This window comes from Taurulus bubalis (genome assembly GCF_910589615.1).
Source record: "Taurulus bubalis genome assembly, chromosome: 15".
NCBI lineage: Eukaryota > Metazoa > Chordata > Actinopteri > Perciformes > Cottidae > Taurulus > Taurulus bubalis.
Genome location: NC_136603.1, coordinates 12,421,991 through 12,444,134, shown reverse-complemented (window position 1 = coordinate 12,444,134; position 22,144 = coordinate 12,421,991). Strand labels below are relative to the sequence as shown.

Sequence of the window (22,144 nt, the reverse complement as noted above, 5' to 3'; positions counted from 1 at the left end):
GCCCAAGCTCAACTTTAACAGGTGTTAAACCTGTGGGATGAACAGGAACGTTGACTGTGAACCAGATCTTGCTGCCCAACACAAGTGCCATATTTCACTAATGTTCTTGTGGCTAAAATATAAGCAAAATATATTATTGCCAACCCATCTACCGAGTAGTACACCCACCTCATCAACGACCACTACGCCACTCCTTATATTATATTATAGGAGCATTTTAATAACCATGGGTTTCGATTAAAACGGTCAAACATCACATATGAATGTACTGTTCAGGTTTCTGCATACTTTTGGCAAGATTTGATACGTGTATGAGTTTAATTTGTTGTTTTTCTTTTTAAATGCATTGTCCGTTTTGATATTCATGATTCAGAATGATTTGTATCACACTGAAGTGGAAATGGTCATTTCCATATTCAGCCACAGGATGTCGCTGTATGAATATATAACTTTTATTAAAAGGAAGTACAAAACAACAACGGTGATGAGTTTTGATCCAGCATATTTCAAACTATATGAAAGAGGAGCTTTGCCTGCGTTGTTTTTCAAGGTGGTGCTGGTGTGTTGCTTTGAATGTGTGTGTCCAGATGTGGCGCTGGGCTGGATAACGGTATGGCCGGCGCCTCATCGGGATCCTGGAGGGAAGGTAAGCTGGATCCGAGAGACGCCCCACTTTTACAGCTCAATGTTGCGATGGAGTGTTTTGGAGCAGAGAAAAGTTGGCAGAGTGTCGGGGGCAAAATGCTTTAGATATGCCAGACTTTGTAGTTTAAAAAGAAGGTGGGGACACTTTTCACCACACTGGAGTGGTTTGCGTAAAAGGTGAAAAAAAGACGAAACTTCATAGCGGAATAATGGATCATTTATCGAAACAAAATCTGTTTGTAGTGGAGTTCAACTAATTTGTTCAATGCGAAGACTTATGGAAGTTGACAGCCGCGTCGAAAACCAACAACATTCATGGTAAGACATGATTAGTAAATAAGTGTATTCGTTTGCACGCATATCCAGCAGAAAAGAAGGAAAAACGGTTCATATGACTGAAAAACTGATGACCTCATGTGGGATTCGCCCATATTTCAGTATTTGCCAGTTTGCATCACTTGAAAGCAGCAGGTTAGAGTAGCCTTTATACCATTTGCCATGTAAACTGTTACTAAAATGAATTGTGCCTTTTGTCTGTGTATGCCCAGTCGGAGCGATTTTGTGAAACCAATGAGTTTCGTCATGGATGATCATGGATCCCAGCCCCATCCACGGAGCTCTGGTCTGAGGTATGTAGATTACCAGTTGTCATAACTATGTGTTTTATTTGTCAATTATAGAGAAAACCTGTTAGACCTACTAGGAATGTGTCCAGTAGCTTTTTTTTACTGGATTATTTAGAAATAATAGTCGTAATTTATCTGTATTCAAACCACACCTCCATGGTCCTAAAAGTATTGTTTAGGAAATATACTTTACACTTATTAGACATAATAATATCAAAGGCCTCCCCCCCCCCATGTGCACCAACAAAATGCCACCAGAATATAGAATGCTTCCACCCTGTGGTGCTGGACACAATAATTGTTAGCATGCAACCAGTTTTTTTCTGACCTATTTGTTAATTTGGTATAAGTATAATGCCAACCATGTAAAATAATGCAAATTTCAAATAGCGTTCTTCTCACTCAGTACATCTTGGTGAAGTCACAGTTGCTGCAGACGTTTCAACCTTTGAACTCTCCTCATTTCCTGCTCTCAGGGTTGTACTGAGAAATTGCCTTGACCACATGTAGAGGTCATGGGAAGTATTTAGCAGGCAAAACATTCTGACTTTGTGATGAGTCTGTTGATCGTTTTTCTTGTGGAAATCATGCGTTCACTGGGCTTGAAACTGATATTCTATAAAATACCGATTCGTCATGTCCAATAGTCAGAGAGAATCACATTAAAAAGCGCTGTGAGTATATGACATGATGGAATCAGTTTTGGTTCAGGGACTCAGAAATGATGTCAGCTGCTTGAGTTTCAGTGGATGGAATCATTAAAAAGAGGGGGAGTGAGTTTCCAGAGCTTTTTTTACAGAGTCACCACTCACTCCTCTGGTATCCAGAGGAGCTCTTTTACATTTTTGAGATTTAAATTAAAGATGACAGAGAATTTGAACACATGATAGTTTCCAATCCAGTATTTCATGAAAGCTATATGCAAAGTTTCCAGTCCTTTTCTGTATATTGTGGTTTACCCATTTGTAAAAATAGCATTCAGACACATCATCATGTGCAAGTATACAAAAAAAAAGAAACAGAAAACCATTCTCTTGGTATGACGAATAATCATATTTCATAAGCATTGTGTAATCTAGGAGCACAGCCACACTCCTTGGCAATGGAGCGCAGCAGACAACCTAAATCTCTCTGTGGTTTGACTATTATTTGGAAAAGTAAACCGCAGTCTTCCATAAGTTGCTGGGGCATGGGGGGAACGCACGTGTTCCCTGCTTTATTTGTGGCTTCTTATATTGTGAGCCAGTAAACTAGCTGTATCTCACTTTTCCAAATGCACTCATATGTGAAGACTTCATGTGACCCCCTAAGCTATGCTACATTTGTTATCCAAATACTGAATCTGCGAGAATCACTGGGCTGGCTGTTCTCCAAGCAGAGACGTCACTAACACACATGGGTCAGTATTTAACACATGGTAGTCCTCACAGAATTACAAAGTGTTTCTTTGCTTCTGTTCTACTGTGGTCATTGGAGAAGTAATTTTTAGAAGATTTCTTTTTTCAAGGCAATAATCAGAATAATCAACAACAATTCTTTGTAATTCCTCAATCTAAAGATCCTTAAAGCTGGCCCCGCTAATTGGACACACCTTAAACCATGATCTCACATGGCTGGCTTTCCTCAGGGCAGAATGTGGATTTAGTTAAGGTATTGTGAATCCCCACAGCTGTTTCCAAATATGCAGGCGGTCCAAGGACACAGCTGCTCTCATGAGTCTACAGATGAAAATCATGGCTGGCCAAACGTAGACTCTGGAAGCAAGTGGGCATGTCACATTGAAACATAGTGACAGTCACTTGGTTTTGCTGTGACTTATCACAACAACTAGGCTTCTAAGTACACTGAGGCCCTAAGCACATCTTTCTTCATAAAGGAAAATATATAATTAGTCTACATTATGCTGCCTTCAAGGAGCCCACTCAGATCTCCAGTGCTAGAAAATCAAGATAAAGGATGCCATTCAAAGATATCCACCCACTAGATGCAATAAAGCGGGAGGAAAATCCACATTAATGCCCAGAGAGCTAGTCCTGCCAATGAGCGGGTGTGTCTTAGGATTCTGGGATGTTTTATGGAAGCTTTCTGCCTCACAGGGCTAAAACAGACAATATGGCTAACATCCATGGGCCAGGGAATAATGAGTTGCCTTTGTTACCACACTGAAGCCAACGCACTGACCGTGAATACCAATGAATACCTCTCACTGGATTACAAAACATAGTTTGTTGGTTGTTATTGTTTACATCTTTTTTTTTTTAAATCTCTACAGTAGATATGATTATGTATTTATTTAATAAGGATGTTGTGCACAACAGCCTGTTTGAATAGATCTGCTGCACAGATCCTGCCTGAAATGGAGTCCTGGGCCCTCTTTGTTTCTGTTACACTCGTCCATGGCATAACAGTTGAATGCCACCCACTCTCAGCCTGTGCAAAATTCAGAATGACCCAACATGAATTAGTCCTTTGTTTATTCTCAATAGGAACTTTTACTTATCTCCAATAACATTCAAACATTAAATGCGACAAAGGAACAAATTGCTTTGATTTTCTTGACCTCCACTATCAGTGTTTGTCTTGTTTAGATGAGATATTTATAGAAAAAGGCCAAGCCAGTCATGAATGGCATTGTTTGAGTTTACTACAGGTCTGTTTAACAAGATCTTTGGCAAGCTGTCTAGCAATGATCAAATCATTGACAAATCACACATCCAAGTTTAAGCCAATATAACGAAACAAAGGCCAAGTATGATACACCATTGCACACCTTGAAATGGTGCTCTAGATGGCACTGTCACTGTGCATATGTTCATATTGTATCCACCCAGGTGTTTATGCACATTGATACGACAGCCGTGTTACATCTGCATAATATCAGATTGTTAACAAGCTGATATAATAAACCTTATCGTCTTCTAATATAACCTGTAGCAACTAATGAACCATGGCATGACTCTAACAGCGGCCAGCAGTTTTAATGAGGATATATTTTTTTTATTTATCCAAGATAATCCCATTGAGATTTAACATCTTTTTTTACAAAGGGGGTACCGGTCAAGTCCCTCTGCATAAAAAGACAGAAAAACATGAAAACTTCACAAAAAGGAGACGACTTAAAATTAACTAACAATTCAAATCGAGGAAATCATTTTTGTTCATTCAGTACCCATTTATTCGTAATCCTATTTTCAGAATCTTGCATGCTGATGAAATATTCAAATTCAAAAAGCTTGAAATGTTGAATTTGCAATTGCTCTTCAGAATTTAGTTCATGCTGTATAGAGGAGCAGAAGTATATACAACGTTTCTCAAGTTAATATAGGCCATTTACTCTTTTCAGGAAGAACGTTTAAAGAAATATCATGACATTGAAAGATCAGAACGGCGGTGCTGTTCTTGCCTTGAGATTGTCTGTGAGACTGGGTGTAACTCTTAGACATTAAGATGGAATGAAGTTGCGGTTTGTGCAACACTGAATATTCTGTTTACACTATTAGCAATGAAATTCCATACTGGATGTGCCTGTTTTAGTGCAGATGTACTCTTTGCACTCTCCCTTTAAAAACTTCAGTTCATGTGATGAGCAGAGGAGCATGCTGCTGTGCCCTTTGGAAGATGCCCCACTGCAGACAATACTGCATTGTTTCACATGAAAGAATGCAGTGTGATGGTTGGAATTATGACTCAAGGAGAGCTTTCTCTCTCACCAAGTTATGTTAAAGTTGGTTTTACTTCAAAAAGCACACATTTGGTGAAGTTACCAACAGCTGCAGAGATAATTACCTTATCTTGTTTGTTCATATTGTTCATGCATGCTTTTTTTCTGTGTAGAAACATGTGTTTGGTGCAATGTTTAGAGTAAACATATTTGAGCTGGTTGAGATTAAGTGAGGGTAATGCACCGTAGTGTATCCCAGTTCACGGAGTAGAATGACATCTGCTTATTGGGGGCATTGTTTAGGGGAACTGAGAGATCAACCCATGTAATCTCAAATCTCATTAATTAACTGGCTGGCAAACCTGCTATTTTACCTTGGATCTGCTGTAGTGTTAGGCACTGTACAACATGCTGTGCAGGGGGGCACCACAGGGAGTAATAATACCGACTGAATCCCCACAAACGGATATTACACGCGGCATTGATAAGCTAATCATTTCATAATTCTACATAATGATGTTAAAAACGCCTTGAGAGTTTGAGTGTGACCAGGCCTGTGCTGTGGGAAAAAAGTTGTTGTTTTGCCTGCAATAATAAACAATACACATAGGAAGTGGGAAGTTCTCACAGGGTCCCTGTGCTCTTTTTCTCCTTAATCTCCTTCCATCCCACACTGCTTATGAAGTAATGGCCTTTCCAGACCCTCTTTAAAAAGCTTGTGTTTACTGTGAGTGACCTCTCACCAAATTATTCAGCTGTGGCTCTGGCCCTGAGTTTTGTCTTTCCTCAGGGACCCCCCTCCTCCTGCTCCTACACACTAACATCTCCATTCACCACTCCACCTCCTTATCGCCTTGTGGTATTTGTGGTGCTGTTTGTAGAATGGTCCGCACATTCTTAAGTAAAAGTGTAGGGCTGCTGATAACGCGCTGGCAATGAGCACTTATTTCACAACGGAAAGTCAAAGTTATTGCTTCCGTACCAGTCGGTGTACAGCTTGCTTTGCTCTGCTATTTTAGATTGAAAGCTTTTATAATTAAGTGTTGAATAACTTAATAATGACAATATCAGAAAAAACTCTCAAAGGCGGTGCTTTTTCCGCCTGGAGTTGTTAAGTGCAAAGTGCTGACAGCCTCTTTTGACAGCTTTTACTAACTGCTTCCATTAATATGTTTGTTGACTTAAGAATTTTATGTTAGTTACAGTTCTTTTTGTTTTTTTGAGTTAAAGCCTCTTTTACCAGGAGGAGTTTTATCTCAGAGAAGATATAGTTAAATCATCACAATCCAAATGTGAGGGACTGCTTTACTTTAACCTACACTGTACTGATGTACAGTGTAGGTTATTTCATGCCTTTGTTTGTAACTATCATTATCGTTGCGCTCAACTGACAAGCCTTCTTACATACTTCTGGGATGAGTCAGCTCTGTAGAAGTAAGGTGTGGTTGTCAAAAGTTGCCAGTGTTTATCATAATAAAACGCAAACACAGGTGAAGTACTTGATTAGATTAGGGGATGGGGAGAAGTCCTTTAGTCTGTCAGACTCCTCGTGCTGTTTTACCCTGATGATCACATCATCACCAGCATGATTACAAATATCATGCATGCTTAAAACAAAACATGATAATCAATGCAGCATAGTAACTCTTGTCTAAGTTCCTGAGCCCATGCTGCAGGGTGTTTCAGTGCGCTCTTGAACAGGCCCCGCCCACAGGTTCATGTCTGCACAGGGAGGCAAAGCTGCTTACCTTTCTGCTCATGACCACGGGGGGAGTGCCACTTACACACTGTGAGCTTGAGCTTTCGGAGACGCAGCGAGGGGTTAGACAGGATTTAGGTAGAGGGGACAGATTTCTGATGTCACAGCCTGGGCGTGGCATAAAGGTGGGCCTTTTGAAGCTGTGCTGATAGTTTAGTCTGTCTTATTACTCATGGGAGATACACAGCAGAATGGAAATTATTTGAGCTGAGACAACCTTAGAGAAAGAGGTAAGAGCATGAAAGGACATGTTGGCAAACTGAGAGGAAAAGCAGGTCTGTCACACCTGCTCTTTACATTTCTGGTTCTTTCTCCTAGTAATAGTCTCATAGTCTCTCCCTGACTCACTTTAAAAGTGTTGGTGAGGACCGTGAAGTATTTTTTCTGTACCGAATGGTGGAAGGTGTGTTGGGCATGTTTGAGCCTGTGTACATTTGACTGTAGCTAGCTAGGAAGCGACTGCTGGTAGGTAGAGTTCTGGGAGTGTTTCATCATCGGAGCATTGAATTGTTGCTCTTGTTTTCTTAAAATAATTATGTGTGTTGTCTGAACGTGTGACTGAGCAGAAGGGTCTCTTGTTTGTTTCTTTGTACATGCACCCACCATTCCAGTGGGTGCCGTCCTGCTACCCAGCAGCTGCTAACATACCACATTAAGCATTTCTGCTAGTTCAACCACCTCCTCAGAACCTCATTGAAAGTCAAATTTCTACCAATGCTTTGGTCTGGTTTCTTCTCTGGACAGCTCCCACCTGCTCCTTGCTATGTTTGATCCATGATATGCCTGAAGGGATTTTAATTGATAGGGTGGAAATCGATTTAAACTAAAATTGTTCTGGTAACATTCATGCCAGCTGGAACAAAATGGAATGGAATGTAAGGAATTTGGATATTCCCTCTTTCAGCTGGTTGACTGCTGCTGATATTATGATTATCTTTTCATTTTTGGTTGCTTTTAACAAAGGATAGATACGTATTCCCAGCATTCGTCAGACTTTCTCTCTCGCCAGTGTCCCTCTGTCATTCTCAGTCACACATGTGTCATATGTGTCTTTTTCGCACATAAGCACACACATATTTGAAGTATTTTTTTCACAAGGAGCAGCATCTGGATATTATACTGGCCTTTTGTTTTCATTTTGAGGCTTGTCAGTAGAAGTTTAGTTAAAACCTAATCAAGCTGATTTGAATATTCTCCACCTACTGAGTCAAGCTATCCTGCACATTTTCCTCAGATGAGAACGAGAGCACCAGACATCTGTTGAAATCAATTGAAAGATGCAGTTAAACCAAGACCAAGAAGGTATTGAATGGGCTTGTTTGTGAGTGTCAGACCTCCAAGGGGAAACCCTGTGAATGAGGCATCAGCAGAGTCAAGCTTCAACACGTCTCTTCTCATTCAGCAGCACCCTGTGCTTCTGAAAAAACACAGGCTAGAACGGCACAAACAAACCAGCCTGTGTGTCCGTGTCTGTCACCTGCTCGAGGTGAAAATCTCTGATGACACAGCTGTATAAACTGGATCACCCTGATTCCTGAGAGACAACTATTTGTCGCCATTCTAGCTTATTCAAATATCACATGGCTAAAAAGGGTTACATTTTGGCCTTCATTTTAATTTGAAAAATCCCATGACAGTTGAATCAATTAGATAAATCCACTAATGCTTTATTTTTTAGCATGTGGAAAAGCTGTGGAAAAGGAAACATTTCAGACTCTGTGCTAAAAGGGTCAGAATGACATTGCCACATAAATAGCCACGAAATCAGGACCTTGCACCCACTGGAGATCACAGTGGGAATGTCTGTTTTAGATAGTGTATTGACATACGTGCAGGGAATTGGCATCATTCATGGCCATATTTGGTGGTTCTACACCTACAATGTGTAATCTGTATATTATTATTCATCTAACACTCCCTTCCCTACTTTTCTACACCCTTCTAAACTGACCAGTTAGGGTTCAGAAGGTGTACTTTTCAACACATCAGTATATAAAAGCACCGTTGCTGATATGACATCTTATAGTTGGCAGTGATACAATTACAGTGGTAGAGTTACATGCCATACTACTGTGTGCTCATGTTGAATAAAAGGATCAACATACTGATATTTCCGTTGTTTTTAGACCCTTCAGGAGGCTAAATGTTATGCTTCAGTGTACTGTTCTCGGGAGCATCTGTGCAGAAATCAGTTTTATACATTCTGTAATTCCATGTGTGAAGTGGATATCTTATTGTGTGGTAGTATCAATACTTGTTATCCTCTGTGGAAAATGAATATCAGCAGGCAAATGTTATGGCAATTCTTTTCTCTCTCAGTTTTTTATTGGACAAAGTTGAGGATCTTGCTTAAAGCAGCGGTTAGGTTTCTTTGGTGGAAATGATGACAGGCAGATAGAGGCATTTACTCTTCATTTCAGTCATCCAGATCAGTTACGTTAAACACCAACATTTAATCGTGATTTCATTCACTTGAAAACAGATGAACTCCAAAACAAGCTGATAGACACAGACAGCCCTGAAAATAGACAAGAGAACCTTCTCTTTAAACGTTGTTATGGCTAATATGTTAGCATCCAGATAACATTCATCATGTGGAAAAAGAACGCCAAGAAGGTATCCCTTCTCCAGCAACTCCTGAGAACAATGTCTCACATTTGCTTACTAGATGTTCGTCTGTCTTCCCCAGCTGGTTAACTTTGTTTACTGTCTAAATGGCAGTGGATTTATTTTGTCTTGTCTTTGCTTCGATGCAGCTGCTGCTGGAAGCCAGGTTGATGAGAGCGGTAAAACCGAACCATACAATTAATTTGTGGCCAAACCATCAAAACAATGAGCTAAACGTATTGCATAAGAATTCCCATTCCACATAGCACTGACCAGAATACCATAGAATCCTAACCCGATTTTACACTATCCCTCTCATTCAACAAATCTCTGAAGGAACGAAAGACTTGCTAAACCTTGCTGTTCTTATTTACCTTTGTAGAATTCTTCATTCTGATAGCTTAGTTGGAGAAAGTAGAGTCACAGAGGATGCCCTCAGCCTTATTCAGAAGGGGGTCTTTCCACAACTAAGCAGCTTGCATCTGGTCACACCCAGTGCCTGACCCCTTTCACATGAGTCATCTGATTAATAATGCTGGAAGTATAATGCAAACTTTATACAATATAGATCTGGGGGGTATCTCAAATACTATAACAGAACTCCTTAAGTGTGAGCAAGACACTGAAGCAAGCGCTTTGCATGGCGGCTTCGCCATGCAAAGCGTATGGATGGGTGAATGAGAGGCACATTGTAAAGTGCTTTTGTCCGGTATGGTTGAAAGGTGCTAAATGCAGTCATTATAAATAAAACCATATGTTTCAAGGCAAAGAATTGTCAGTGTAGTTTAATATATTGTTTGGCCTCCTTACACTGTTGTATTTGGGGTTACAGTGTGTTACTGCTCATGATGCCACAGTGCCCTTTTCTGGACATTGCAATGTTTATTGTTTCAGTTTGTAACAGATCCTAACTTTAACAGACACAATCCGATTATTTAAATCGGGAGTTTGAAAGTAGCTAATAATTACTAAGAAGTTGTGAAGTGCTTTGCACACAAACTAATGGATTAGGCTACGTATTGGATTTAGTAATAGCTGGCACAACCCAGTCCAGGGGACCTTGGGAGAGCGGTGTGCAGTTAAACTCCATTCCTTGGTTCACTTTGCATTTGTTTCTTTCCCATTTCATTTTTAAAGGAAGTGGCTTCTGTCACACACACCAGAACAGAATCAACAAATGTGAACAGTTCCCAGTATATTATTTGGGTTTGCTCGTTAATGTCTGTGCTAGATTGTGTGGCTTTAATCATCCCGGCTACTGGCACTATTGTTATTAAAGATGAACAGATAAACTAGTGTGTTTCTGCCGTGTCCCACTGCTTATTGCTTGTTGTTGTTTTTTTTGCTGCCTCAGGTCTTCTTGCAGTTTCTCAAATCATTGTGCTGCCTGTTGTCTGGCTAACCCTTATTGTCAGATACAACAGTACTCATTTCTCAGACACTGGTATGGATTTCAAAGCCAGCTGCCATGTAGCTGCTTTATGAATAGCAAACAATATTGTGAGACAAATCTTAATGACATTGCAGATCACACTGTGGCTGTGTGGGAAATTGTTAAATGTGTTCACTATTCACTAGTGAGCGGTGTGATGTATTGTTAGCTGTCAGAAAACAACATGGTCCTGCTCAGGTCATGAAAAGTGTGACCCCATTGTCATCATCATTGTCGTCCTCCAGGTTTTTGTTATTTATCACAGCACACTTTACTGGAGAACCACAGACACATTTATGAATATGGTATAGTATGTATCTCCTCGTCCACATGACAAGGTAATAGATCATTTCTAAACTTGCAAAGTTTCCCTTTAAGGCTGAAAAAAGTCACCATTAAAGTTGTATAAGGATTTTATGATAATAAGTTCCATATAATGGTAGTAGCCTTAAATGCATTAACCATCTAAAGCCTACATAGACAAAGAAACACCTGGACATATAGTTTTATTTTCTTGTATCAAGTCTCAGTATCAAGTGTTATTCATCATATTACCCTTTCTTTCTGGTGCAGTGTAAAGTCACCCTCATGCATGTAGTGTTCCAAAGTTATTTAATGTTTCTACGAAAGATGTTTCTACGAAACAAAAAGACACATTTGTGTAAAAATTACGCTTTTAAGACTTTTCACTGACTCTGCCTTATCTATGCAGAATACTATTTCAGCAAACATGATTGAGACAAGAAAGCACATGATACATTGTTAAATGTAAATTGTTGCAATTTTGTACTTTATAACATGTATACATACTGTATGGAACATAATATGTATTGTCTTCATGATCAGCATATACTATATACTATGGTAATTATGATACAAAAATGTATCTGTGTATTCTACGTGTGTGTACGTGTGTGTTTGTCTGTGTTTTTCTTTTATGTCATAGTCTGTGTTTAAGGACAGCCGCCCCCATAGCAAGACTAATAATCCTTCGCTAGACGTGCCTCGGTGCAGCCTGTGACCTTGCATTGCTCGGATTCCTCTGTTTGTGCCCCCACCAGAGACTTTACAGGCTATAATTCAAGGCAGTGGGTCTGCAAATGCCTGTTTTATCTCTCTGCAGAATGAAGGATGTGACACTTGAATGTCTCTGAGGTTATTGGTTCCTAGGCCCACTGAACAACTTGATAACATTGCAGTACAATAGTTTGGCCTTAACTGACTTAATGCAAACTTGTGTTTGCTTTAGTTTGTTATCAAACCATCTGAAGCTTTTCATTTCAAGCGAACAGCAACACGAAACAAAATGTGTCCCGGCATGCCTTAAAATCTTATAATGACGACTCTGTTCAAATCAAATGGTTTGTTTTGTTTACCGACAGCAGGTTTTTATTATTCAGCACTTCTCAGGAGCATTACTAGAACGGTGTAATTATCTGATGCGTAACAGATTTACCATCATTGTCCAACTGATGGCCAGTTTACAGATAATCCTGAGATGAATGAAATCAGTGTTTCCGGTTTTGTGTGGCATACCTGGTCAGTCTGTAACTGTCACATGACTGCTCCTCCCACACTGTATTGACACAGTTTCCAGGAATGCTGAGCCAAGACAAACACTAAAAAACGCCCTTCAAAACTGAAAAGTGTATTTTATAGTTAGTCACACTGAAAACTGAATCCTAGCTCACCAAGTGATGTTCACTAATGTATGGGGGTGTAGCCTCTACACTAAAAATAACACACTGCACTATAAATCAATTTACCTACAACATAGGAAAGAAAAACAGTCTATAGTTTAAGTAACTCTCACATGTCTGTTCATTCACAGGCACTTCTTCAGGCTCAATGAGTAAATTTGTCCACTTGGGTGTCTTGTGACTTGTTTGCAAAGTGGACTTGAACTCCGACATGTAATAGCCTCACTGCTTTCTAAAACCTGAGGAAGAAAGGATTCCTTTCATGCTGTCTGCTGCACTTTGATTTTCAGTCAGAGTATTGTCTAAGATAGCAGAGCCAATTCCAATTCCAATTATTTATCTTTTATGCACACACATGCACGTAAATCGAAAACTAATCCCAGTCTTTGCGAAATTATGAATTTGTCCGGCTTGTTTCTTAGCCATAGTCTGATTTTTTTAACAAATACTGAAGCACTCTCTTGTCCAACTACAGGGTGTCGACCAAAAGCAAAGCACCTTCCCCGCCAGGACTCTCCCAGTGGTACCCAGGAACCCTTCACCTAACCATGGACCAGAAGGAGAACCTTATTGATACAGACCTCTCTCTGGTTGTGGTTCTGCCTGGCGGAGTAGAAGAAATGACCACAGTCCATGGAAGGTACAGTTGGAGCACCGTTATGCAATTTGAGCAAGAACAGCATTGTGTATTTTTTCATACTGAACAGTATCAACAGTATATTGTATTTAAACTCAACATCTTGATATCTGATTAATTCAACACAGTAAGTGCAGTTCCAGTCTGAGTCACAAAGGGGGAGTTGAATGTGTGGTTTTAGTTAATATGTGTACTGGGAATAACATTTATTGCATTTCTTCATTTTTGTCTTCTCACCAAATGATGTAAGACAGGATTAATTAAGTTCTTCATCTCAAATTCCAAATATTATCTCTTGATTGCATGCTGTAGTGCGATAAGAACACACAAATCTTACTCTTCCAACCTTAAGCTAGGTCTGCACAACCTACAGGTCAACGTCCCAACATACTAGTACAACAACGTTTTTAGCAAAAGGTCTGTGTGTCCTTCTATGAGTCAACAGACTTTACTTAAGATATCATTATCTTTCTCACAATGTTCTTTTCTGGGTGTCTTTTGCACCTTGGCCTCTAAAAACGAACAATCCAATGTGAAAGGATTAAATGCTGAATTCTTTACCTTATTTCTTCCTCTAAACCCTTCCTACGTGCCGACACAACAGAGTTAACGCTTTATTTTGAGGATTAAGTTTAAGGCATTATGTTTAAACTGTATTATTAGTGTCCAGAAAGCTCCATGTGACTACTGTTGCGACTGTACATTGTCTTTGTTTTGTTCCAACACTTTCTGCACAGCTTTTAAAATGTTAACTTTTATTTTATAATTATACGTCTTATTTTCTCTAAACAATAAGAGCAGCATTGATTAGTCGATTCATCTATGGTGTCAAATCATACATACTTTTCCTTGATTTCAAAATTGCTTTGGTCATAATGTTCTATTTTGCATTGTGTAATTGTCACTCAACCAGATTTCATCTCACACTTCCCCTCTTATGCCAAACCAATTATTTTGTTTTTGCTTTATCATGTCCTCCATGTCTTTCAGCAAACCCCTGATGGATCTATTAGTGACTCTTTGTGCAAAGTATCACCTCAACCCATCCAGCCACACTTTAGAACTGGTCACCGCCAACAAGAACAACACCAAACTTAAGCCGAATGCTCTCATAGGAACTTTGGATGCAGAGAAAATCATACTTAAACCTAAAGGGGAGGATAAAAATAAGAAAACAGGTCCTCAGATGCCCGAGGTACATTACAGACATGACGGCATGTTGGCACATGCAGTAAACACCAATAAATGCTTTTTATGGTGAGTTAACGGATTTGATCAAAGTGGCAATTTTTTTTATTCCCTAGGCAACTGTTCGGATGGTGATAAACTACAGAAAGACCCAGAAAACTATACTACGAGTTAGTCCTCGCATTCCCCTGGCTGAACACTTACCAGCCATCTGTGAGAAATGTGAATTTGACATGGAAACTACCGTTCTGTGGAGAGATGTTCAATCACTGGCCCCTTTGGACTTGTCCAGCTCTCTAAATGATTATGCAATCAGGGAAGTTTATGCAAGAGACACTCAAGGTAAATACTCATATATTTCAAAGAATCAAACCTTGCTGCATATGGCATGATATATTAGCACATCAAGCACTCAGTGTTTTTGTTATACTGTACCTCAACAGCTCACTTGTTATTTTGCTTAGTCTCATGCTTGTTGGCTTTGCAGGAGTACCTGCTTCACCCGTGTGTCCAGCCTCCCCAACACATGCAGGTATTTCACTTTGTAAATTGTATGGTTGATATCAACAGAGATGTCATATTTATGACCGATGTTATATTACAATGCGTTTTTTTTTTCAGGAGCAGTGATGCCAGGCAAAGATAAAGATCAGAAAGAGAAAGAAAACAAAGGGCTCTTCAGCAAGTTTAGAAAAAGCAAGAAAAAATCTGACCCGGTAATGCAGTACTTTTCTTTATATACTGATCATGCAAATATACAGCTGTATCAGAAAGTAACTTGAAATGTTCAGAGGGAGGTTTGTGGACTTTGGTTTGCCATTGGTTGACGTGCATGATGTTGTTTGGGAACAGGCCTCTTATCTTGTTCTGATTGGATGTTTGTTCTTTAAAGGCAACGACGGCCAGTGCCCCAGCTTCTCCTGTGCTCGTGAGCAAGCCTCGACCTCTTAGCATGGCCTTACCTACTTCAAATTCGTCTCCGCTACGCTCCCCTACACTACCCACTGATGTGCCAAAGAAGAGACGTGCACCTCTACCCCCAATTGTGGTGTCCCAGAGCTGCCCCTCGGACTTCAGCACTCGTCTGAGACTTCACTCTGAACCTACTGCCCAACTGGACAGTGACCAGGTGGGTGAATATTAACATGTCAGCAGTTATGGTAAAATGACTTGTGATCTTTGTGTTCAGGCACATTGATTGTAGAATTTATATAAATTATTGGTGTGTACCATAGATGGCTGGTTTAAGTCGTGGGTCCTCAGCAGAGTCTTCCTTAAAGAGAACCAAACGCAAAGCTCCTCCACCCCCCACATCCCCTGGTGCTGTTGTCCAAGAAACAGTTCTTCTGGATGAAGGTTTGTCTCTGTTTGCATTTATTTATGTTCATGGTTACTCAGTGGGACGGCTGTGTGTTTTATTTCTTCATACAATTAGATTGTTTCACTGCTGCGCTGAAAATAAAATATTGCCTGTACTGTGATGATTTGTCTTGTGTACTTTGGCCCTCAAAGACAAAGCATTCAACTTTGAAGCTCGAGACTACAATTTGTATGACTGTTCTGCCTCCTAGTGGTCATAATTGAACAGTGGCTCATTTGAAAAACTACAGCCCTGTTGGGATAAATGGATCATGGGAACTAAATGGTGGTTCAAGCACGGAAAATCCATATACTGCCCTTCTTCATTAACTTAGTGTTTTACTTCTTAAGCTTCATCTGCCTTTATTTCTGTTCTCTAATTACCTCATTTTATCTCTCATATGTTATGCACAGATCACTTTATATAGTTAGAAATCAAGGTGCTTATTCAAATACCTGTAAAATTATTTATTTTAAATCAAAGCCACAAACAAATGTATGATGAGAAAATCATTTTTGCTGCATTCCAGATCATTGTAAGTTCTGGATTCCCTTTAGTATTTTTCCTTAGATGAGTATAATTAACTTGCTTTGACATACTTTCCTGTGATTGTGTAAACACATCTGACCCGCACTGAATTGTCTTTTGAGGGAAGCTCCACCTTTCCTGTATACAAAACAATTTTAAGCAAAAACAGAGAAAATCCAAAAAGATGGGAGAAATATCAAGACACACAGTCTTTTTCAGTCAAATTATTATTGTCACATACATAAACCTTTTTTCTCACATTCTGTTGGTGGCAGTTATCCATGTAGTTTAGTTGTGGTTTCATTTACTGAGGTTTTAACATCTCTGCCACCACACTGATGAGTGGAGAGGTGAGAGGTGAGTGGAAGGTGTGGCGCCCATAGTATTGATATTACATTCCAGAAATAATATCCTTTTATTCACTGTGGACAATCCACAGTAGAACAAATCTGAAAACTATCAACAGAAAGGTTCAGGCTTCCCAAGTAATCAGTATGTGGAGTTTCTTCACTAGTTTTAACAAAACTCACTTCATTCCATAACATGTATTATGATTAGACATTGGGAACAGCCTTTGATAGTCCACACATCAATAAAGCAATTTTCCTCCTTGCCTACTTTCTCTTAAATTAATGCCATTTCATATCTCTGTCTTTCTTTTTCTTGTTTTCTTTATACATTTTTACTTTTACTGTGTTCTTCGCAAAATGTCACAACTGTATTACCCATAGCCCCATGACTAATGGCCTTCTCTTATCTCCCAGACCTCATTAATAGAAAGTTCTAATCATCACAGACTTTTTACAACTGCTGTCTACATGTATACACCACCATTTCCGTCCTCCCACTTTTCAAACACTGAAGTTCACAGAGAAAGATCATTTCCTCTGCTGTTTCCCCAACAGCCCGGTGCTGCTCAGTAGATATAGAGATCAGAGGCTGAGATCAGTGAGAAGCTGTAGCCTTGAAATTCCTTTTGCTCGCTGCTCCTCTGTTATGTGCTTTCTTTGAGTGCTAAATTAAGAACTAGACAAGAGAGACTGAGATGTAAAAGATGATTTTGTCAGTGGAACATTATTTTATTGGAAAGGGTGAATGTCTGTGTATGAGCACTGAAGTAAATAGTTGGATACTTATTTTCCTCTTGCACATGTGGAAACAACACAATTACTCAAATACAACTAAAACAATAACTTTTGAATTTCCTATTGTTTGCAAGATTGCCATACCATTTCCAAATTTTGTTTTGAACATTACATGCAGCACATGTCCTTGAAAATATGAATTACATGTAATGTTGGATGCACCATTGATCACCTAGCAACATTGTACTTATAATACCAGGTATGTGATTGATTTTACGTGTCTTCTTTATGATGATGGTTTTTCCAGATGGTGCAGCTGCTAACACACTGGAGGAGATAATGGAGCAAGAGGAGACCACAGCTTCTGTAATGTCTGCAACTGCTAGTGATACCCAGGGAGAGGACTGCAGCCTCAACACGTCTGCTGATGTTTCACTGCATTCCCAGTCCCCAGATACTGATTTACTGGCCACAACGTCCATGGAGAGAAATGGGGAAGATCAGTCTCGTGATCTGTCCTCGCATGGCAAGTACGAACTCCAGTATTACTTCTCCACCCTCAGCCATGTTTTAACTTTAGTATTAGCAATGCTTTTAATTCCTTCTCTTTGCTTAACTTTTACAGCCAACTGCAGAACACAGTGAATGAGCCTGTACTTCTGAGTGACGTGAAAACAACTGATGGCACGGACTCATCTGAACTGGCAGTTACTAGTGAGTTTGCACTCGTATTATAGTGGCATTGTTCATATGTTCGGCAGGTCTCTTGCACCTACTAATGCATTTATTTTCTTTACAGATAGTGGTCCATGTCCAGTTGAAAATGTAAGCCAACACGCGATCTGTGAAGACTCTACACCTCAAAGTGTCAAGGGTGATTGTAGCACTGTACCCAGCAGCCTCCCTCCACCGCCTGTGATGCAGGATGTGGAAGTGCAGGCCTCTCTTCAGGCAAACACTGTAACCCTCTGGGAGCAGACAGACCAGTTGGAGAGCCTGGCGGGCACTAACACATCATGCCCCAATGGAGAAGATGCTCAAGTGCAAACAGATTTCCCACCACCACCTGTGCATCCACAACAAGACATGGACGAAGTCCCTTGCTCAGCTAATGTGCCTGCTTTTGAATCAGCGGCAAAGAAAGATATGGCCACTGTAACGGAGGAAGTGGACTCGCCTGATCTCAAACATGCCTTATCCCTCACCCCGGAGACCTTATCATGCCAAGACTCAACACCAAGTGCTCCTGCCACAACAAAGGCACCATCTATTTATGCCACTAACTCTGAGCCAAAGCCCAAGCCTTCCAACGAGCTGACAAGGGACTACATCCCCAAAGTGGGGATGACAACGTATACTATCGTGCCTCAGAAATCTCTGGAGAAGCTGAGATATTTTGAAGTTGCACTGACATTGGAGGCGCCTCCTGAAGCTCCAGAAGGGGGACTTGATATTGGGTCTCTTCAGCTGGAGGAGAGCACAGCACTAGGGGGACAGACGGACGTCTCAAAAGACAAAAGTGAGCTGCACTCTACTATACCCAGGGAAAACTTACTGACTAGCACTACTACTACCCAAGACACTGTTAATGGAAGCAAACCTGAATCCATTCATTCCTCGTCACCAACATTACCTAAAACGAATGATAACAAGATCTCTTCCTCTGCTAATGGGGCATCTCAAGCAGGTTCACCAGCAGAGGTCAAGGAGATGAAAATTCCACCCGCAACTAAACCTAAGCCTGGCTCTTTCCGCTTGGCACAGCAGAAAAAAACACCTGGGTATTATGTAACCTCAGCAGCAGAAAAGAATCTCAGCGCAAGTCCTGGCTCTGGCCAGAGGGAGGCTCAGGGAAGTGCAGAGAGAGCAAAGTTACCACCCCCTCCTCATCCACCTCCTGTGCAGTGTCAAGAGGAGACAACAGGGGCTGCTAATGTTGAGCTGAGCCCTAAGGGGGATGCTAAGAATGTAGCAAACATGCGAATGACCAGGCAAAGTAGTTTGCCGTTTAAAGAGCCAAGCATAGGGTTAAGCTTGGAAAAATTAAGGAGCTTTACAGCCCCAAGGCCCTATTCTTCTGCAACCCCATCCCGCTTCGCCCAGGCAGTGTCTTCTGCTGTGAGAAGGAGCCAGTCCTTTACCCGTGTGCCAGCGTCGCCTGTTTCACCACCCTTCTCCCCAAGCACAAGTCGCTCATCAGTCATAGAGTCAGAGGAATTATCTGAGCTCAAGGTAAGTTGTGATAGCATAGCATACTTAGATTTAAATATCTACACAAAGATGAAAGACACAAATGATTACTCATAAGACCACTGCCACTAGTCATAGCTTTAAAATAATGAATACAATGTGTATTTAATAGAAGAGCACTTTGCACTGCTGAGCAAAGCTGTTTTGGGGAGTTTTCCCTTAAAATATTGATCTAGAAGGGGACAAGAATGTGACTTATCCCACTATTGCTTTAGTTGGTTTGAAACTAAAACCACTTATGCAAATGTGGAGCTTCATTTTGTTGCTGTATCAGCCTTTTACACTCTGACTAGTGAGTTAGTGACTCTCATGAACACTATAAAATCTTATAAGTAGCAGAATACTGTGTAATAGTTCCTCTAACCTACTGACTTGAATAAGCCCAGGGTTTAATATAAACTACTTGCCGTAAGCTCTTTAACAACTTAGTATTGTGCATGTTATTTAATTTGTTTTACCCAAGGTATGCCAAGCAAAGTAGATTGAGCAATTTAGGCTGTGTACCCTGTAACCCCTCGTTATCTGAGCTTTAGCAATGGCCAGAAGAGTGTACACACTGTCAGAAGAGGTACTTCTATTTCTCCTACACATGGGCATTGGGCATTGTGTTGTGAAGGGACAATCATTTTGACTTGTAGAAATACTGTAGTTACTTTTGCAGGACCCAATATAGTTGTTTTAAAGGCTCTTAAAATAACTATAACAATACAGTGCAGTCTTTATTTTTTGCTTCTTTATGTTGCCTGACGCAATAAGTCTCCAGTAATTGCACATTGTGTCTCTCTTCAACATCACAGGATGGTGAAAACAGAATGGTGGATGGTGACAAAGGCTCCACTCTGCAGCTGGCAGAGGTGAAACCACCATCTGTTCTTGGGATTGCTCATATAGAAGGAGAGAGCAGTCCATAGCAGTGCCTTAATTCTTCTGACAATATATCATCTACTGTAAGCAAACTCTTACACACACATTGTAATATGATATCATAACAATGTTTCCAAAACACATGCTTGAACCAGTGTATTTTTTTCTTCTTCCAGGAGGAGTTTATCCTGTCTACTTTGAGTTCTCCAGAACCCTTTATCCCATGACACAGAAGCAGGAACTGTCTTGTTTTACCTCTTTTGGTAGTCTCCAACAGTGTAAATTATGTATTTTGATAATTAATAATTGCTGTATTTTGGTTTATTTTCTGGCATGTCATTAAGTAATATCCCTGGCTCTGATCTGCATATTGTAATGCTTCTGTTTTATTTAGTGTGATGATCATCATGCATGTAATGCATGACTGTTGTGTGTGAACAAGAATGTTAAATGAGAACAATTCTATAAATTATTTGGAAATCTATTATCTAAATAATACTGGATTTGTCGAACAGACCATGTCTGACCTATGGTACTTAAATGCTCTTTGGATTATACATAAAATCTATATTTAAGTATTACAGAGTTTTGATTAAGATATATCCAGAAATACACTGATGTGCATAGCACACGTTGTTCTGTCAAGCAGTGTTGATATGAATAAAGCTTTTATCATTGGTCATCATCATTATCATCAGATGTCTTTATTAAAGTCATTGCGTTCAGTAAGTGCATAAATGATGCAGATAGTTCTTGTTTTCCACTCAAACTGCTTAACGCAGGTCGCGTTGAATACAGCCTGGTATTCACAACAGGTAAAACGTGTTGACGATGTGTATGACGTAGGCACGTTACAGTAGGGCACCTGTGTCGCACGTGCGAACAGGGAGTTTCAATCCACACAGGAGCAGCGATATGAGGACTAGCTCACTGGGTTAGAATTGGAAACTCCACTTTCAGAGGCACGAGGTAAGCACAGCTTTAAAAAGAAGTCGATGTTTTAAACTTTCACGTTATCGCAGTGAAGTTCGGCTTTTAGTCGGTTCAAGCTGCTGTAGAGGGAGCAGGAAATACTGTGACGGATTCACTTTGCACCGTGTGATTTATTTATTTTTTCTTCTGTTGTAAAATATTTACCTTCGTATCAACGTTAATGATTTGAAATGGAAATGAGTCATTACTATGAGAGAATTATCGCAAAATGTAACTAAGTTAATTGGGCACCGGGACTGTGCGTAACCTTAATGTCGCTTCCTCTGACTTTTCTCAAACTCCGCAATGATAAGCGAACAGTTCTTATAAAGTGCTTGCTTTCTCCCACACGTTTCCGAATGAAATCCCCGGAATGTGTGAACTCTATACATTCATCTATTCATCTTTCTAAAGCTAATTAAATGTTAACATTATCCAACTGTCCTCCATTTTTCATTCCAAATACTATAACGTATACGTGCTAGCGACATGTCTCACTGCGTCAACCGAAGTGTTGAATTCGACACCTTCAGTGTTTATAATAGACTGCCTGTGGATGTTTGTCGTGTGCATGAAGATGATCACTTCTTTGTCATTGTGCACGATTGATTTACCCCATGGTTCTAAAATGGGTCCCACTGCCAGTTGCAAAGACATACATTAAATTGTTTCCGAGACAAATGGCTTTGCCTGCATTTCCCGTGTTCCTTTAGCAATTCAGGGACAATATGACATCATGACCTCAGGCAGTATGTCATTGAAAAGACAATGTTTGGGCTTTTTTAAATTGGTCATGTCACCAAGGGGCCTGCTTCAAAACTACTGCTGCT

General features: G+C 40.1%; 2 protein-coding genes across 4 annotated transcripts in view; both read left to right on the top strand.

Annotated features, from left to right (window-relative positions):
- Positions 1-589: 589 nt before the first annotated feature.
- Positions 590-21,021, top strand: cobll1b (cordon-bleu WH2 repeat protein-like 1b; the record flags this gene model as incomplete). Of its 3 annotated transcripts, XM_079231211.1 has the most annotated exons (14): positions 590-646; positions 1,194-1,274; positions 12,906-13,070; positions 14,058-14,262; positions 14,372-14,597; positions 14,743-14,787; positions 14,877-14,971; positions 15,148-15,384; positions 15,491-15,611; positions 17,536-17,758; positions 17,854-17,942; positions 18,028-19,460; positions 20,276-20,425; positions 20,519-21,021. In XM_079231211.1, 12 exons carry the CDS (start codon positions 1,216-1,218, stop codon positions 20,387-20,389), a joined length of 3,012 nt encoding a protein of 1,003 aa, XP_079087337.1. In that variant the 3' UTR covers positions 20,390-20,425; positions 20,519-21,021. The 3 variants fall into 3 exon arrangements, with proteins under 3 accessions (XP_079087337.1, XP_079087336.1, XP_079087338.1); XM_079231210.1 differs by lacking the exon at positions 590-646 and having other exon boundaries at positions 1,162-1,274; XM_079231212.1 differs by lacking the exons at positions 590-646; positions 1,194-1,274 and adding an exon at positions 6,782-6,921.
- A 227-nt stretch (positions 21,022-21,248) lies between these two features.
- grb14 (growth factor receptor-bound protein 14) overlaps positions 21,249-22,144 on the top strand; it is a 28,973-nt gene continuing 28,077 nt past the window's right edge. The window contains exon 1 of the mRNA XM_079230785.1: positions 21,249-21,311. The gene's annotated coding sequence lies outside the window, so the exon portion shown is untranslated. The remainder of the gene's footprint in view (positions 21,312-22,144) is intronic.